The sequence below is a fragment of the Dasypus novemcinctus genome, chromosome 1 (genome assembly GCF_030445035.2).
Source record: "Dasypus novemcinctus isolate mDasNov1 chromosome 1, mDasNov1.1.hap2, whole genome shotgun sequence".
Taxonomy (NCBI): domain Eukaryota; kingdom Metazoa; phylum Chordata; class Mammalia; order Cingulata; family Dasypodidae; genus Dasypus; species Dasypus novemcinctus.
In genome coordinates, this window is record NC_080673.1 from 3,776,733 (window position 1) to 3,795,452 (window position 18,720).

General features: G+C 37.3%; 1 protein-coding gene across 6 annotated transcripts in view; it reads right to left on the bottom strand.

Annotated features, from left to right (window-relative positions):
- The window catches only part of PRIMPOL (primase and DNA directed polymerase), a 67,379-nt gene that overhangs the window by 9,501 nt on the left and 39,158 nt on the right, over positions 1-18,720 (bottom strand). For all 6 annotated transcript variants that reach the window (XM_071213862.1, XM_071213876.1, XM_058302268.1 and 3 more), the window contains 3 exons: positions 17,047-17,331; positions 11,565-11,727; positions 9,766-9,854 (listed from right to left, as the gene is read on the bottom strand). In XM_071213862.1, coding sequence (XP_071069963.1) covers positions 9,766-9,854; positions 11,565-11,727; positions 17,047-17,331 — 537 coding nt within the window. The remainder of the gene's footprint in view (positions 1-9,765; positions 9,855-11,564; positions 11,728-17,046; positions 17,332-18,720) is intronic.

An 18,720-nucleotide genomic window follows, 5' to 3' on the forward strand; every position in this document is an offset into this window, starting at 1 on the left:
CCAACATTACCCTAATAATAAAGCCAGATAAAGAAGATACTACAGGAAAAAATTACAGACCAATTTCTCATATGAATATACATGTAAAAATTTTCAACAAATACTTGCAAATTGATTGCAACAGTACATTAAAAGAATTACATACAAGGTCAAGTGGGTTTTACCCCAGATATGCAAGGGTGGTTCAACACAAGAAAATCAATTAATGCAATACACGATAACAAAATGAAGGGGGGAAACCACATGACCCATCTCAATTGATGCAGAAAAAGATTTGAGAAAATCCAGAATCCTTACTTGATTTAAAAACTTCAAAAAACAGGAATAGAAGGAAACTTTCTCAACATGATAAGGGCATATATGAAAAATCTGCAGCTCTCATTGTACTCAGTGGTGAAACACTGAAAGCTTTCCTTCTAAAATTGGGAACAAGATAAGAATACCCACCGTCACCAATACTAAATAACACTATTCAACATTGTGTTAGGAGTTCTAGCCAGAATAGTTAGGCAAGAAAAAGAAATTAAAGACATCCAAATTGAAAAGGAAGAAGAAATACTGTCACTCTTTGCAGATGACATGATCCTATATATATTATAGAAGGTCCTGAAAAATCTACAGCAAAGCTACTAGAGCTAATTTGCTGAACTACAGTTCAGCAAAGTAGCAGGATACAAGATAAACATGAAAAACTCAGCACTGTTTTTATACACTAGTAATGAACAAACTGAGAAGGAAATTAAGAAAAAAATTCCATTTACAATGGCATCTAAGGAATTAAAAAATCTAGGAATAAATTTAGCTAAGGATGTAAAGGACTTTTACACAGAAAACTATAAAACACTGTTGAAAGAAATCAAAGATCTAAATAAATGGAAGGATATTCAGTGTTCATGGATTGGAAGACTAAGTATCATTAACATATCAGTTCTACCCAAATTTATTTACAGATTCAAAGCAGTCCTAATCAAAATTCCAAGAGCCTACTTTGCAAGAATGTAAAAGCCAATTACCAAAATTATTTGGAAGGGTAAGGGGGCCCTGATAGGCAAAAACATCCTTAAAAAGAAGAATGAAGTTGGAGGACTCATACTTCCTGACTTTAAAGCACATTACAAAGATACAGCGGTCAAAAGAGCATGGTACTAGCATAAGGACAGATATAATGACCAATAAATCCAATTGAGACTTCAGAAATAGACTGTTTTCACATCTACAGTCAACTGATTTTTGATAAGGCTGCCACGCCCAGTCAACTAGTAAAGAACAGTTTCTTCAACAAACCTGGTAGGAGAAATGGATATAGTGAATTATACATATGTACATATGCAAAAGAATGAAGAGTACCCCTATTTCACACCATTAACTCAAAATGAACCAAAGACCTAAATACAAGAACAAGAAGTATAATATAAACCTGCAAGAAGAAAACATAGGGAAACATCTTCAAGATATTGTGTTAGGCAATAGTTTCTTAGACTTTATATACCCAAAGCACAAGCAACAAACAAAAGAATAGATAAATCATACCTCCTCAAAAATTAAGAACTTTTGAGCATCAAAGGACTTTGTCAGAAAGTGAAAAACAACCTACTCAATGGGAGAAAATATTTGGAAACCATATATTCAATAAGGGTTTAGTGTCCAGAATATATTTTAAAAACCATACAACTCAATGATAAAAAAACAACCCAATTAAAAAATGAACAAAAGAGTTGAAAAGACATTTCTCCAAAGATGAATAGCTAAAAAGCACATGAAAAGATGCTCTACGTCACTAGCTACTAGGGAAATACAAATCAAAACCACAACATCATTTCACACCTACTAAAATTGGCCACTATTTTAAAAAAAAACAAAAACAGAAAACTTCACACAAGTGTTGAAGGATGTGGAAAAATAAGAACACTCATTCATTGTTGGTGGCAATGTAAAATGGTGCTGCCACTGTGGAAAACAGATTGGCAGTTCCTCAGAAAGCTAGGTACAGAATTACCATATGATCCAGCAATCCCACTACTAGGTATACACACAGAACTTAAAGCAGGGATTTGTACAGATATTTGCACACTGATGTTCAGAGCAGCATTACGGACAACTGCCAAAAGATGGAAGCAACCCAAGTGCCCATCAACTGAAGAACAGATAAACAAAAATGTGGTAAGAACATACAATGGAACATTATTCGCTGTAAAAAGTAATGAAGTCCTGATGCATGTGACAACATGGACAAACCTTGAGGAAATTATGTTGAGTGAAATAAGCCAGACACAAAAAGACAAATATTATATGATTTCACTCTATGAACTAACTATAATAAGCAAACTCATAGAGTTAGAGTCCAGAATGTAAGTTACCAGGAGATAGACTGGGCCTAGAGAATGGAAAACGGATGCTTAACTTGTACAGAATTTCTATTTAGGTAATGGTAAAGTTTTGGAAATGGAAGGCAGTGAGGTTAACAAAGAGCACTGAACTGTATAGGTCAATGTGGTTAAGGGAGGTAACTTTAGGATGTATATATTACTAGAACAAAAATTAAAAGATAAAACATAGGACTGTACAACACAGTGAACCCTTTGGGAGATGATGGACTATAGAGTATAGTACAAGTATAGGAAGTATAGGAATAGTACAAGTATAGGAATGTTTTTCATGGATTAGAACTAAGGTAGAATACTAATAAAAGGTGGTAGCAATAGGGTGGCATTTGGGAAGAATACACCTAATATAAATAATGAACATTAGAACTATTTTAACAGCCTTTCATTAATTGTAATGAAGGTGATGACTGTTTATAAAAATACTATGATTACTTTAAAAAGCGCTATCATCAACAGTAACAAACATTTCACACCAATGCAGTTGGTGGTGGCGTGGTGTATGGGACTCTGGTATTTTCATGCATAATTGTTTTGTAAACTTACAACTTCTCTAATAAAAAAAAGAACCAATAATTTAAAAAAACAAGCCTGCACAAGGGAGCTGTCAATGTCTTTTGTAGTAGATGCAGGGGAATGTGTTCAAGAGTCTTTGGCTAGGGAATCAGATTTGGCTCAACAGATAGAGCGTCCACCTACAACACGGGAGGTCCAGGGTTCAAACCCAGGGTCTCCTGACCCATGTGATGAGCTGGCCCATGCGCAGTGTTGATATATGAAAGGAGTGCCGTGCCACGCAGGGCTGTCCCCTGCGTAGGAGAGCCCATGTGCAAGGATTGCGCCCTGTAAGGAGAGCTGCCCAGCGCGAATAAAGTACAGCCTGCCCAGGAGTGGCGACGCACACACAGAGAACTGGTGCAGCAAGATGACGCAACAAAAAGAGACACAGATTCCTGGTGCCACCTGACAAGAATATAAGCAGACACAGAAGAACACTCAGCAAATGGACACAGAGAGCAGACAACTGGGGGGGCGGGGGGAGAGCAGGGAAGGGAAGAGAAATTAAAAAAAAAAAAAAAGCTGGCACCCTCCATCTGATTTAAAAAAAGCCTTTGGCTAAACTTAAGGAGACCAAGAGTTCACTTGTGGATGGCTCTGCATGTGCCTTGATCTGAGAGAGATAATGATAATGTATTTATGTATGGGTGAAGCCCCAGGAGGAAGAGGACTACACTGACTACAGAGTCAGGCCTGACTGCATCTCTTCAGTTCAAAGACTCCCTCTAACGAGCACCACACACCATCGAAACTGCCAGAGCGAGAACAGGATGGGAGGGAGGAAGGTTGTACAGTCAATTTTCCTGTGGAACTCTTCTAGATTGCACAGTAAATACCTCCAGAGGGATGAGTTCTGCACTTTCTTTAAAGCAAGGTGCTTTGATCAGGATTTTAAATTAAAAAAAAAAAAAAAAATCCAGTAAGATGGTAAATGTACACTGTGATATGGTTTCCCCATCAACTCTTCTATAGTCAATGAAAAATCTAAAGTTTTATTTGCTTACATGAAGGCCAGGAATCTTTTTGAAAGAAAAATTCAGTAAATACCATGATATTCTGGTCTTTTACCAACCATAAAAAAGATCAGCTGGTTCAGAAGTCTATCATGAGATCCTTGTGAAGAACATATGAAAATTTGTGAGCTGAATGATGATCATTCATTTAGAGAGATTTACAACTAAACAACTAATCCCAAAATTACTAGGTAATCATTATCATTTAATATCCACAAAGTAGTACTGATAATGGGTAATTATTATAATTTGCTGTCAACAGAGTTGGATTCGTATTATCATTATTAACTTTTTATTGAAAAAATTACAGGGACCATCTTTGGCCCATATACATACCAATCCCCCAGGGTTTTTTTTCTTCTTTTTTTCTTTTCAGCCTTTTCGTGGATTCTTTTTACCCCACAAGGAAGCAGAAAAAATTCAAATCTCTTGGAGGACTGTGGGAAGATGGCAACAGACTAACAGGCAGAGCTGAATTCTCTCACATAAACAACAGAGAAAGAGCCAGAAGCTATCTGAGGGACCTTGCTTTGGGGTCAGGAGACCAGGACCGTGCTACACAACTCCCAGGAGGGTGAGGGACAGAGAGACGAAGAGGCTGGAATGACAAGCACGAGTCACCAAGCCCTGCGGTGCAGGGACGGGCTCGCCTCCCCCACTCCCAAGACTTCACGCTGGAGTAAGACCCCGGCTCGCTGCAGCTGGCGGAGAGGAGGGCAGGCACCTTCCTGCACATCCGCTGCTTCCAGGGGAAAGGGCGGGAGGCCAGTGTGGTTTTCTGCAGGGAATTCGGCCAGCAGAGCCCACTTGGAATCTCCAGTCTGGAGAGTCAACACAGGAACCCCGGTGGAAAAGTGTGCTGCCTAGTGCCATCTGCTGGCTAGGCTGGAAACTGCAGGAACAAAAGCTGTCCTCCCAGCTCTCTGGGTGGATACAGAAAATGTGCACCCCACTAATGAGTCCCTGGCCTGATTTTGAAAATTTAAGTTGGGGAATTTTGTTTTGTTTTGTTTTGGGTTTTTTTGACTGGGCGATTTTAGGTTGAGCCAAATATCAAAGAAGAGCTGTGGAAAAAAACACAAAAAATAGGCAAGGAGAGAAATTAGCCATTAGAGTAAATTCACCAACATATTCAGATGCTTAGACATCCAGAAAAAATTACAAGCCATACTAGGATACAGGAGAGATGACCCAGTCAAAGGAACAAACCAAATATCCTGAAGAGATACAAGATTTAATAAAATTAATCAGTGATAATCACAAAACTCTCCTAAATCACTTCAAAAGATTTAAATAAAATATGACTAAAGAAATAAAGGACATTGAGAAGACACTGGGACAGCATAAAGAACAATTTGAAAGCCTACAAAGAAAAGAAACAGACTTTATGGAAATATAAGACATGGATGAGATTACAAATGCATTAGAGGCACATAAGAGTGGATATGAACTGCTTGAAGACAGAATTAGTAATTTCGAAGACAAAACATCTGAACTGGAGAAGAGAGGAGAACAGAAAGAGACGAGAATGAAAAAAATGGAAAAGAGTCTCAGGGAATTGAATGACAACATGAAACACACAAACATTCACATTATTGGAGTCCCAGAAGGAGAAGAGAATGGAAATGGGGCAGAATGAATATTTGAGGAAATGACTGAAAACTTCACAAACCTTATAAAGGACATAAATATCAATATCACAACACACCCCAAACAGAATAAACCTGAACAGACCTACCCCAAGACAAATATATTTGTCAGAGTGACAAATATAAGAGCTAAAGAGAGGATTCTGAAAGCAGCAAGAAAAAAGCAAAGCATCACATATAAGGGAAACCTGATAAGATTAAGTGCTGATCTCACAGAAACCATGGAGGAGAGAAGAAAGTGGTATGATGTATTTAAGGTACTAAAAGAGAAAAACTGCCAGCCTAGAATTCTGTATCTGGCACAGCTGTCCTTCAAAATTGAGGGTAAGTTCAAAGTCTTCGCAGACAAACAAAAACTGATAGAATATGTCACCAAAAGGACCAGATTTGCAAAGGGGGTGCTGCAGCCTGAAAGGGAAAAACAAGGGTGAGAGATCTGGAGAACAGTTTAGAAATGAAGATTATTAGGATGGGTAAACTAAAGGATACGAAGACAGACAATAAAATGATATGACAACAGAGAGCCAAAGGACAAAATGGATGAAGTAAGTCATGCCTTGACAGTAATAACACTGAAAGTTAATGGATTGACCTTCCCAATCGAAAGACATAGACTGACAGAATGGATAAAAAATATGAGCCATCTATATGTTGTCTGTTAGAGAGCCACCTCAGACTTAAGGACACAACCAGATTAAAAATGAAAAGTTGGAAAAAGGTATTACATGCAAATAGTAACCAAAAAAGAGCTGGAGTAGACCAGATAAATGTAAAATAACATTATAACATATGAACAATAAATACTCAGTGCAACTGGCAAATTGTTCCTGTCAGTATTCTGAATTTTTTTTCATACAAAATAAATGATTGCTTTTAATTGAGGAGGACTGGAGAAGAGAGATATTTTTTGATACTTCATTTTTCTTTAACCCTTATTCATACTCTTTTTTTTTTTTTTAAGATTTTTTTAAAAATTTCTCTTCCCTGCCCCCCCACCCGTTGTCTGTTCTGTGTCCATTCTCTCTGCGTGCGCGGTGCCACTCCTGGCAGGCTGCACTTTATTTGCACGGGGCAGCTCTCCTTATGAGCGCACTCCTTGCACATGGGGGCTCCCCTATGCGGGGGACACCCCTGCGTGGCAGGGCACTCCTTGTGCGCATCAGCACTGCGCATGGGCCAGCTCATCACACAGGCCAGGAGGCCCTGGGTTGGAACCCTGGACACTCTTTCAGTTGAGCCAAATCCTCTTCCCCTTATTCATACTCTTTAATTAAAATAATCTATCTGGATCAATAATGATTTAGCATGACTACTGTTGAACAAAATTTTAAGTTCTTCTGTCTCATAAAATTATGACTTGGCAAATTGTTATCTGCTGTACTTCATTCCAATAAAATGTGAAGAATTCCCATGTAGGAATTTGATTATCTAGAAAGAATTATGGCCTAAATGGAAAATAAGTAACTAAACCAGTAATTCATTTTATTCTTAGAGATTATTATGTCTAATAGTTAGATCTGTAATATAATATAAAAATCATGGGAAACGGACTTTGGCCCAGTGGTTAGGGCGTCCGTCTACCATATGGGAGGTCCGCGGTTCAAACCCCGGGCCTCCTTGACCCGTGTGGAGCTGGCCATGCGCAGCACTGATGCACGCAAGGAGTGCCGTGCCACGCAAGGGTGTCCCCCGCGTGGGGGAGCCCCACGCGCAAGGAGTGCGCCTATGAGGAAAGCCGCCCAGCGTGAAAAGAAAGAGCAGCCTGCCCAGGAATGGCGCCGCCCACACTTCCCGTGCCGCTGACGACAACAGAAGCAGACAAAGAAACAAGACGCAGCAAATAGACACCAAGAACAGACAACCAGGGGAGAGGGGGGGGAAATTAAATAAATAAATAAATCTTTAAAAAAATATATATATATATAAAAATCAGAATCATTATTAATTTCTATTATATTTGAAATACTATTTACATTTATAAATGTTTGCTGCTATGCTACCCGTTTTTTATAATTGATTATATTAAATCTAACCTGGCCTGCACTCTTTTTTAAAATTTGTAATTTCAATCTATTATTCTATTTATTTTACAATTTTACAATAAAGGACTTTTAAAAAAAGGCTTTAAAAAAATTCATTGATTATACTCTTTGGAAAGATCATACAACATGTGACTATCTCAATAAGACTGCTTAATAAAAAAATAAATAATTGTATAAGAATAGCCAGAAATAGCAGCAATGTATAGCAAGGAAAACAGAAAGATTGGGGAATGAGGAACTTTGTCTGTTTTTTGTTTACTATTATTATTGAAATAAGGAAAAGGCTTTAATAATGATTAAAGTGATGAATGTGCAACTATGAAATTATACCAAACACCACTGATTGTACACTTTGGATAAATTGTATGCTTTATTAATATGTATCAATAAAATTGATATGTTTAAAAAAATTCAAATCTCTCAATTAGTTGACATGTTAAGTAACTTAATAAAAAGCATTTGAAATGAATTTCAACTGCTTTCTTCACTCTGAGAAAGAAAAGTCACCCCTTGCTAGCCTAGTACTTCACATGGACCTGGTGTTCTTTTGTTGAAGATAAATTACTTCACAGAATTTTAACATCAGACAAGGCCACTTTGTGGTGATGATGGAGAAAGACAAAAAGGAAGAAGACTTCATAATCACATCTGAACATACGCAAAACATGAACATTATCCAAACCAAAAAAAAGACCAAACGCTTCTTATCCTAGCTAATGTGAGCGACCGCTGCTTCTTTACCAGTAATAGCGTTAGTCTCTCTCTACTCTGCCATCCTTTTAGGTAAAATTTAAGATAATCACAGAAATGTCCATGATTGGACCCAATCCAGAGCAAATCCCCAATTCCATGGACATGCCCCCAAATCATCTAACCAATGCCCAAATTCTGTACTAAGTCCTTAATAAGGTCCTCTTACTGAAATGCCCCACAGTGCTCCCTGGAATGTGTTCTCCCCACTGCCACAAGTGACAGACCCGGCTTGCTCAAACATGGATATGTTCTCCAGTGCCTCTAGCTGGAGGGCACTCAAAAGTCAACATATTTTGTATTTAACAATCTACTGTAATAATTCAGAATAATTTATTTAAAGTCTCGCTTAAATTTTAAAGACAAAATAACCCAGTTTTCTTAAAATAAGGTCTATATTACACTTCTAAAAGTAATAAATGTAAGTGGAGGATTCTGGAAAATAAGTTAAAATATAAAGGAAAGAAACTCCAAGTCAATGCCAAGAAATAATAATTGTTAAACAACCAGAAGAAACAGAGGAAAATATGTTTTCCATTTTAAAAATAAACTTGTAATTATACCAAATATATAATTTTATTTTTTATTTTTTTAAGGCGATAACAGGGATTGACCCCAGAACCTCATACATAGGAAGCAGGAGCTCAGCCACTGAGCTACAACTGCTCTCCTCAAACACATAATTTTAGAGCCTATCTTTTTCTCATAACATCATGACTATGCATTTTTCCTGTTAGTATATAGTCTTGATAAGTTTAATTTTAATGGCTACATAGTATTTCATAGTATGCCACCAATCTCATTTTGTTGTACAATTAAATTTTCAGTTTTTCACTATTATATATAATACTTACAAAATACATGTATAAAAATGTTTACTGTAGCATTTATGTATGAAATCTTAGCAAAAAAAACTTACATGCTTTTTAATACAGGAACAGGTAAATTACGATAGAGCCATACCATAAAAAACTCTGCAGCCATTAAAAGAATAAAGATATCTGTATATTGGAGAAACAGGAAAAGCTCTGCTGGACTACACAGAAAATTATTAATAGTGGCTAACCCTCTGATTGAAGGCAGAGGGGTGAAGAGGAACTTTCAGTGTTTACTTTAGTATATATATATTCTTAATTTTTACCAACAGTCAACATTGTTTTTGTATTTTTAAAAAAATCACATCACTGAAAATCAATGAATAATGCTTTAATAAACATCTTTTTTACACTGTCTCCATTTGGGATAGAAACCTAGAGGTAGTTTTAAAGGAATACTTTTAAAGGAAGAGGAAAGGAATACTTCAAGTTTAAAAAATTTTAAGACAGATTTTGTATCCTTAAATTCTGATAGGAAATTGTTTTCTTAAAATTACCTGAAGTGCTGGTACTGACAGAATATTCACCTCGTATTTGTTTACTCTCAGATGTGTTACATGTAAGAATTTGTAAAGTATCGGAGAATCTGGAGAAGAAAATACGTTGTATTAGAAATAACAAGGCATGGCTACAAAAAAGGGAAAACTTCCAAATTGCTCCCTACTAAACTCCTTTACTCAGCAGCTAACTGTTCTGGAATTCATGCCACATTTGCCCACAAAAGCACCAATCCTAACCTCCTTCCCCCCCAAAAGAATAGGTTTGTGATTGTTTACAATACTTTCCTCAATTACCAAGTGAACCAGAAGACTCCAGGATGCTAAGCTAGAGACAAGTATAATTCGATTTCCCAAACATACAGAGCCTTTGAAATATCTGTTGCATAATTTAAAAGAAGTGAATAATAGAATGAAATGAAGAAGGAAAGATGGATGAGAGTAAAGGGGAAAATGGATTAAAGGTAACTGAAAGATGATGAACAATCAACATCTTTATTCCAGGAAGAAAAATATCTGGCATTTATGTGGATACATTAAAGGCAATTGTCAAGGTAACTTTATTCAGTAGAAGAATGCTGCATTTCAGTGAGATTAATATTCAGACAGTAAAAGAAATGGGAATTGGTAATCAGGAGAGTTTTCTTCTACAGACCAGCCATGTTGCTTGCACATGTGATAGAAAAAATGTGGCTTTTAAATTCTAGTGTCGAAAACTGTGGGCAAGAAGGTCATACAATTTTTATAACTCTACTACTACTGCTTTTATTACCACCACTACTAATGAACATTTACTGAACAGATACAATGTGGCAGGCACTTTGCTAAATGCTCTACATATTCAGTTTAAATACTCACATGTGATAGGTGTTATTATTTCCATTTTAAAGGTGAGGAAACTAAGACTTGGAACTTCCCTCTGATTTATGATATGAAATTAACTCAAACAGTCCAAAGATGTATGAAAGAAAAATAATCCATCTTCCACCCTCCTGGGTAACCACTAACAAGTGTATATATCCTGATACAACTTTCCCAATCACAATGTAGTTTACAGATTTATTAAAATTGCTATTTACGGCATTTTTACTTAAAATAGAAGGGAAAATAATTATAGTAAATTAACAGCAATTTAGACTACTCCTTAATTATACGTTTTGAACTCATAAAATCCCAGCTTAAAATCAACAGGATTGAAGGCAAATATTTCTGATGAAAGATGTTTTTCATAACATTTTTTAATGACCCAAACCTGGGAGTCTAATACTTTAACAATAAAACCGACAATAGAATATATCCATATAATGGAAAATTATATAGGCATTAGAAGTTGCATTTATAATTAATTGGTGGCAAATTAACCTGGGAAAATATTTACAGAATAATGTTGCATAAAGAACAGGTGATATAATCATATACATAATGATCTCAAGAAACAGTTTCTGAATGAAGGAGCTATATAAATTACACATATATATACATGAAAAGAAAATGACACATTAACAGTAATTATATTTCCAAATGCAATTCAGATAGTTCTGAAAAATTCTAGAAAAATTGGAAAATTTCATGAAATATAACCATAAAAAGACACAGAGAGAAAACTATGTGGTTAAAAAATACCTTTTGCAATTATTTTTCAGTTAGTGGAGAAAAAAGAAGCATTAACCTAGAATTTTAAGACCATTTTTTCAAGATAGAAGAATTTACACAGCTCATACTTTTGTAATGTGCTATACCATTCACTGCTTATTATTATATTAACGAATATACAATTATTTAATTCTGGTACTATATACCTGATATTGCTGACCAAAGAAGAGAGGAAATGCTGCTTTTCTTCAGAAATATTTTTTGACTGTTTAGGAAAAAATTTGTTATCTTCAGCAACCTCGAAAGCCACATGTTTTCCTATTTTTGATGATTTATAGAGCCGAAAGTTTCTATTTCTTGTATACACTCCTACATCAGAGATTAAGGGAAAAAATATGAATGTATATTTATCCTGATTGGCTTTTATAGTCAGCAAATATTGAATTAGTTTAGTAAGGCATTATTAGAAGAAACAATTACTTCTATATAAGACTGTAAAGAAAAGAACACATAAATAAAAAATATGTTAACATTGGCATGGAAGAATACCATACCCAGAAATGGCACGCTAGATTACTTTGAAGCAATCCTTCCCTTGAAAACAACTAGAAAAGGTGGCCAAATGTATTAAAAAGAAAAAACTATTTGAGACTAATGAAAAGCTTCCAAAGCAGGGAGGTTTTTGGTATCAAAATCCCAAAAAGAGAGAAGCAGCATCAATAAATATCAAATACTTTTTAAAAACCTATCATGTGATATGTAAGATCTCTATTCAAAAAATCATGAAACATTGTTCGGAGAACACCCAAGTAAATAAGCACAGCATGATCATGGTTTAGCAGGCTCAACATTACAAACATTCTCCCCAAGTTCACCTACAGATTCAGTGCAATCCAAATCAAAGTTAGAGCGGAAGTGTGTGTGTAAACTGACAAGTTGGTTCTAAAATGTAAATGGAAGTGCAAAGGGCCAAGACCAGCTAAGAAATTTCAAAGGAAAAAGATGGAGGGCTTACTCTATTGGATATCAAGACTCAGGCTAAAACTGTATTAATTAATTGAAGCAGGATGGTATGGCACCAGAATAGGTCAGCAGACCTACGGAACAGAACAGAGAGACTGGCACATACATGGATGCTTGGTTTACAAAAAAGGATACACTGCAGAACAGTAGGGAAAGAACAGTCATTTCAACAAATGATGCGGGGACAAACGGACACCCACAAAGGGAAAACCTGATTTGGGACCCCTCTTCACCCAATATGCAAAAATGAATACCAACTGGATTGTAGACCTAAATATTAAAAGTAGGCAATAAGGCTTACAGAAGATAAATAGATCTTCTTGACTGTGCGACAGGGAAGAATTTCTTTAAAAAGACACAAAAGAGGAGCCAATGTAGCTCAAGTGGTTGGTGCTTGCTTCCCATGTATGAGGTCATGGGTTCGATTCCTGGTATAAAACAAATGACACCACCAACTCTCAGTGGGAAGCGGATTAGTTCAGTGCTTCCCATGTCTGAGGTACTGGGTTCAATCTCTGGTACCTCCTAAAAAATAAAATTAAAATTAAAATTAAAGATAAAAGAAACACTAACCACAAAGGCAAACAGTGATAAATTAGCTGCTTAGTATTAAAGCTAATAGCTTCTATTCAACAAAGACACCATTAAGGATGGGAAACGGCAAGCCACAAACTAGGAGAAGATAGGTGCAACATATTGAGTGACAAAGGGCTCATCTCCAGGGTATTTCATGAACTCTTCCAGATCAGCAAGTAAAAAGACAAGTTACTAAAAATGGCCCAAAGATCTAACAGGCATTGACAGAAGGGAACACCTATATGGGTAATAAACATATGAAAAAGTGCTCAAACTTATCAGGACAAGGCAAATTATCATTAAGTACCCACCAGAATGACTAAAATTTCTTTTAAAAAACTGACACTAACAGGTGAAGATAGGAAACACTTGGAGCTCTCACATCCTCTACTGTGAGGACATAAATCAGTACACTCACTCATTTGGTGGTATCCGTATGCATATTCTGTGACCCGGCAATTCAACTCCAAAATACCCAACAGACATGCACATGTGCATGTATGAAACACGTACGAGAACCCCACTGCAGCATTACTGGAGGTAGATTTAAGACTGGAAGCAGCCCAGCTCCACAGCCGTGGTGTGAGTGGGGAGCACCTTCATGCTTCTCCATCTGGATTCTCAGTTTTCCTAGCACCATCGGTTAAAGGGACAATTCTTTCCCCGCTGAGTGAACCTGGCACTTTGTCAGAAACCACACAGCCGTAGCTGTAGGGGTTTATTTCTGAACCTTCAATTCAATTCCATTGGTCTGTCTGTCCTTGTGCCAGCACCAAGCTATGTTGATTACTGTAGCTTTGTGCTAAGTTTTAAAATCAGGGCATGTGAATCCACCAACTTCGTTGTTTTTCAAGATGGTTTTGCCTATTGGAGCCATGTACCTTTCCACTGAAATCTGATGACTTTTTTATTTCTGCAAAGAAGTCTATTGGAATTTTGGCTGGAATTACATAGAATCTATAAATCATTTTGGGTAGAAATTACATTTTAATAAAATTTAGTCTTACAATCTGTGAACATGAAATGTCCTTCCATTTCTATAGGTCTTCTTTGATGTTTTCAACAATGTTTTGTAGTTTTCTGTGTATAAGTCCTTTAAAACCTGGTTAAATTTATTCCCAGATATTTGATTCTTTTAGTTGCTGTTATAAATGGAATCTTTTTCTTGATTTTCTCTGCAGAATCTTCATTACTAGTGTATATAGAAACCCTAATGATTTCTGCAATTCACATTGTGCCCTGCCCCCTTGCTGAATTCACTCATTACCTCTAGAAGCTTGGTGGTAGATTTTTTTGTATTTTCTATAGGATGATGTCATCTGCAAATAGTGAAAGTTTTACTTTGTCCTTTCCAATTTGGATGGCTTTTTCTTTTTTTTTTTCTTGTTCCTGATCTTAGAAGGAAAGCTAGTCTTTCACCACTGAGTATGATGGTAACTGTGGGTTTTTCATATATATCTTTATGATGTTGAGGATGTTTCCTTCTCCTAATTTTATATTTGTTTTTATCAAGAAGTGGTGCTGGATCTTGTCAAAGGAATTTTTTGTGTCAAATGCTATGATTTTCCCCCTTTTTCTCTATTAATTTGTTGTATTACCTTACTTGATTTTCTTTTGTTGCACCACCCCTGCTTCTCTTTTAATTTTTTGCTACACATGGGTTAACTCTGGGATTTGGTCTGTGGGCTCCCTGTTCCTTAAGTCTGTATACCACTAGTGACATGACAAAAATTTCCTTGAGGGCCAGGAGCTGGGAAAAAAAATAAAAAACAATCCACCAAAAAACCACAAACCAATACAAGACACCCTTCAGTCTTCGCAAAGTGGCTCTGTGTGGTTCTCTCCTACAGAACTACAGAGTTTACCCCTCCTAGCAAGATTAGCCTAAGGCAAAAGTGAAGGGCAGGGTTCTTCTGTCTTTTCTGAGAATATGTCTTGTCCTGAGCTTGCACTGGTAGCTTTAGGAATTCCCGTTTACAGTCCCTATGAAATAGACTCCCTACCTCCTCCTCCAGGGCACTGGATTGTATTTGTTGAAGCCAGTAATCCTTTGTCCTAAGCTGCTTTGATTTAAGTGTTTCTTACACTGCTTTAGCTGTGCACAAGCTGCTTGTGTCTGCAAGTCAATCGTTGGATGGACAAGCCAGCTTCTTCCAAGATCAGCTGTAAGGTGGCTAGTTTCTCTCCAGGCTCAGCTGCTCTGCTCTCTCCACAAGGCCAGCTGGAAACCATCAGGTGAACACCCAGGGCCTCTGCCATGTCTCATGGAGTCTTCCCTCTTTCCTCACGTTTCTACTTCTGTGTATTTACATCCCGGAGCTCCAGCATTAATCCTCCTCTGCCGTGCTATTTCCTTGTCCTACTGGCATGTCCCAATCAAAGCCTTAATCATAATTTAATCAAGCAAAAGTGAAACCTCTGAGGTTAATACAATCTCACAGGCCCACAGTTTACAAACATAATCCAATATCTATTTCTGAAATTCATAAACAATGCCTAACTGCTACAGTAGCTGATCTATTTTGCATTAATTTTATATGTGTTATTAGGAAGGAGTCCAAGCTCACTCATTTGTATATCATTTTCCAATCGTCCCAGCACCTTTTGTTGAAGAGACTGTTCTTTCCCAATTGAAAGGATTTGGCACCCTTGTCAAAAATCAATGGGCCACAGATGTAAGAATCTGTTTCTGGACTTTAATTCTATTTCACTGGTCTACCTATCTTTAAGCTAGTATATCACACTGTTTTGATTACTGTAGCTTTATAGTGAGTTTTGAAATAGGGAACTGTTGGGCCCTCCAACTTTAGTTTTCTTTTTCAAAATTGTTTTAGCTATTCAGGGCCTCTTGTAATTCTATTTGAATTCAAGGATCAGCTTCTTCTCTCCACCCTCTTTCGGTACATAAATAAATCTGAACATTCTATTTAAGTATTTCTTTCAAGAAAATCAGGGGTATTTTCTTGTTTCTCCAGTAACCTAACTTTCAAGGCTAACTGGCAGGAATTGGGGTATTCCATTTCTCTACTTGCATACAGGTAGAGCATAGTCATTGGCTACTACTACTCTCCCTTATAACCTCCTATTACACAATTTTACTAGTTCATTGCAGGACAGTTCTACCTGGAGAGGATGTTCTACTAATAAAACAAAATTTGTCATTTATAAGAATGATCTTCTACTCATAACTCATAGGACTGCTTACCCACACTAGTACACTGTACTTACTGAATATATTTCCAAATTCTGGCACTTGGTTGTCAGGAGTGCTAGAAAGACATACAATGCTTGCCTACTCTTGGTACCACTGCAGGCCTAGCTATCTTGTCTGTAGTTTAAAATGACTTTCCTTCACCTTTAGACACTGAAGCTCGATGAGGTGCTTAAGGAGCCAATCAAAGCGCTGCTCTTATGACACTTCAAATCGCAAGCTAGCACATGAGCATAAAAATGCGGTTTAGTTCACCACACTGCAGCTGTTGGACTAGGGGTCCTGACTGGCCTGTGTGTTAACTAACAAAGGCTGCAGGCTTGACAGCCCCGTGCTTCCTATCCTCAGGCTCAAAAAGCAGAACAAACCAGAAGAGAAAGGAGTACAGTAGAAGTCACCGACTGGATCGCATCAGAGAAACTGATGAAACGGCCCTGCCACACAAGCCTGCCACGACCACACAGCTTGCAGTGAAGAAAAGACCCAGCCATGCTCTGCCACTGAAGAGGGCTGTTTGTATATTGTGTCATTCTATTAAATTTAGTAAATCTAATCTAACCTGTTAGCAGTTTTGTAGAATGATGGCCCAATGGTCCCCTCTCATGAATCCTTCGGGTATTTCAGTGCAGAAGCTAGATACACTATTCTCTTTTGGCACTCAGGCCAGCCTGGTTTTACATGTCACGGGAACCACTCTAAACACTCTGAAGTAGATTCCTAGACCTGAGCGCATTAATCATATCCTGCAAGTGACTTCCACTGTCACTGTAGAGCAGTGGTGGCAGCAAGAACCTTGAGCACAGCGACCAAGTGGGCACCGCCTGGTCTCTTACAAAAGTACATAGGAACAGTCTAATAGAGCTTTCAATTTTACTTACCTAGATCTACAAAAAGATGCTTTTTTCCTATGCTATTCTTCACAACTAAAAATGAAAGATCAGAACTGCTTTGCTTAGCTGATTCCAACCTCTCCAGTTTCTTTGAATCCAATGTTGAGCTCTGTCCTATATTCTTATCTGTGGACATTTTATTAAAGGAAATTGCTTGTTTTATTGCTGCTTCAGAAAAATGGGAAATTCCATTGCTTCTTGTCTCTGGAATCAAATCATCTTCATGATCAATTAATGTAAGAGCAGGTTGCAAAATTTTTCTCACAAAATTACCTAAGGGAAAAAGGCATTAGAATTAATTTAATTCTTCTTTTATGTAAACTATAACTAAGATCTAGGCTCAGGGGTACTGGATGTGGCTTGAGTGGTTGAGCTCCTGCCTGCACTTTGGAGATCCCAGATTCAGTTCCCAGTGCTCCCTGAAAAAACAAAAAACAAACAAGAAGCAAAACAAATGAAAAAGCCAACTCAGGGAAGCCGAAGTGGCTCAGTGGTTGAGTCAGTTTCCCACATACAAGGGCCCAGGTCCATACATAAATCTACACACAATGACTTTACACAGTAAGGTTTCTTTCTTGATTTTTTTGGTCTTAAAATTGAGTTGTATCTGAAGCAGAGTGGGCATCGCCACACAAAATCCTCAAGATTGAGAAATGAACAAACATACGGAAGGAATGTAACCACGGACCAAAGTAGACAATTATTATTGTAGTGGTGGAAGAACTTGTAACATTGATATAAAGATAATGGTTACCAGAGGTTCTAAGGGGTGGGAGAGGGAAGAATAGTAGAAACAAACGGCACTGGAATTATTCTGTATAATATTACAATGATAGATACAGGCCATTATTCATTTTGTCAAAACCTGTAATACTATACGATGCAAAGTGTAAACCATAATGTAAACTATAGGCCATGGTTAGTAGCAATGCCTCAATCTTTGTTCATCAGTTGTAACAAAAGTACCACAGTAATGTAATATGTTATTAATAGGGGAAAATGTGAGAGGGGTGGGGGCAGTATATAGGGAAATCCCCTATATTTTTTATGTAACTTTTCTGAATCTAAAACTTCTTTATAGTTAAAAAAATTAAGTCGTTATTCTACAGATCTAGATAAACTGTAACATGCTTCTCCTATTACTTCCTTCCTCTTGTGCAATCTTTAACTTTTTCAACTCCAACTGACAAGAGAACTTGATGTCACTTGTAAACAAATCATTTTAGATAGGAATACTAATTTAAGAGGTGTCAATGTTACTAGTTTAGACCTGAGCCCAGGGTACTATCACCAAAAGCAAAAAGGGAAAGGAAAAAAAAAACACTATTTTTACAAATGGGAATTGAGTAGAATTATCTTCCACAGTCCCTGATTAAAGAATGTAGGATTTATATGAGTAAACAGTCTGCTGCCATCATGATGCACAGATACAGACAGCCTCTGCCACACCCTCCTCGGGTCAAGCATCAGCATTTCTCAGAAGCCTGCTCCCTCCCGGGGTCTGCCAGGTGCCTTAACAGCCCTGGCTGGCATTCGCCATCCGCTCCAAGGCTGCTGCTACTCCTGACTCTCCCTCTGGCTGGTGGGCCCAGGTGGGTCAAGGCCTGTAACTGAGGCCCACCTTCTGTTCCATTCAGCCTCTTCCAGCGTCAAGGAAGCACA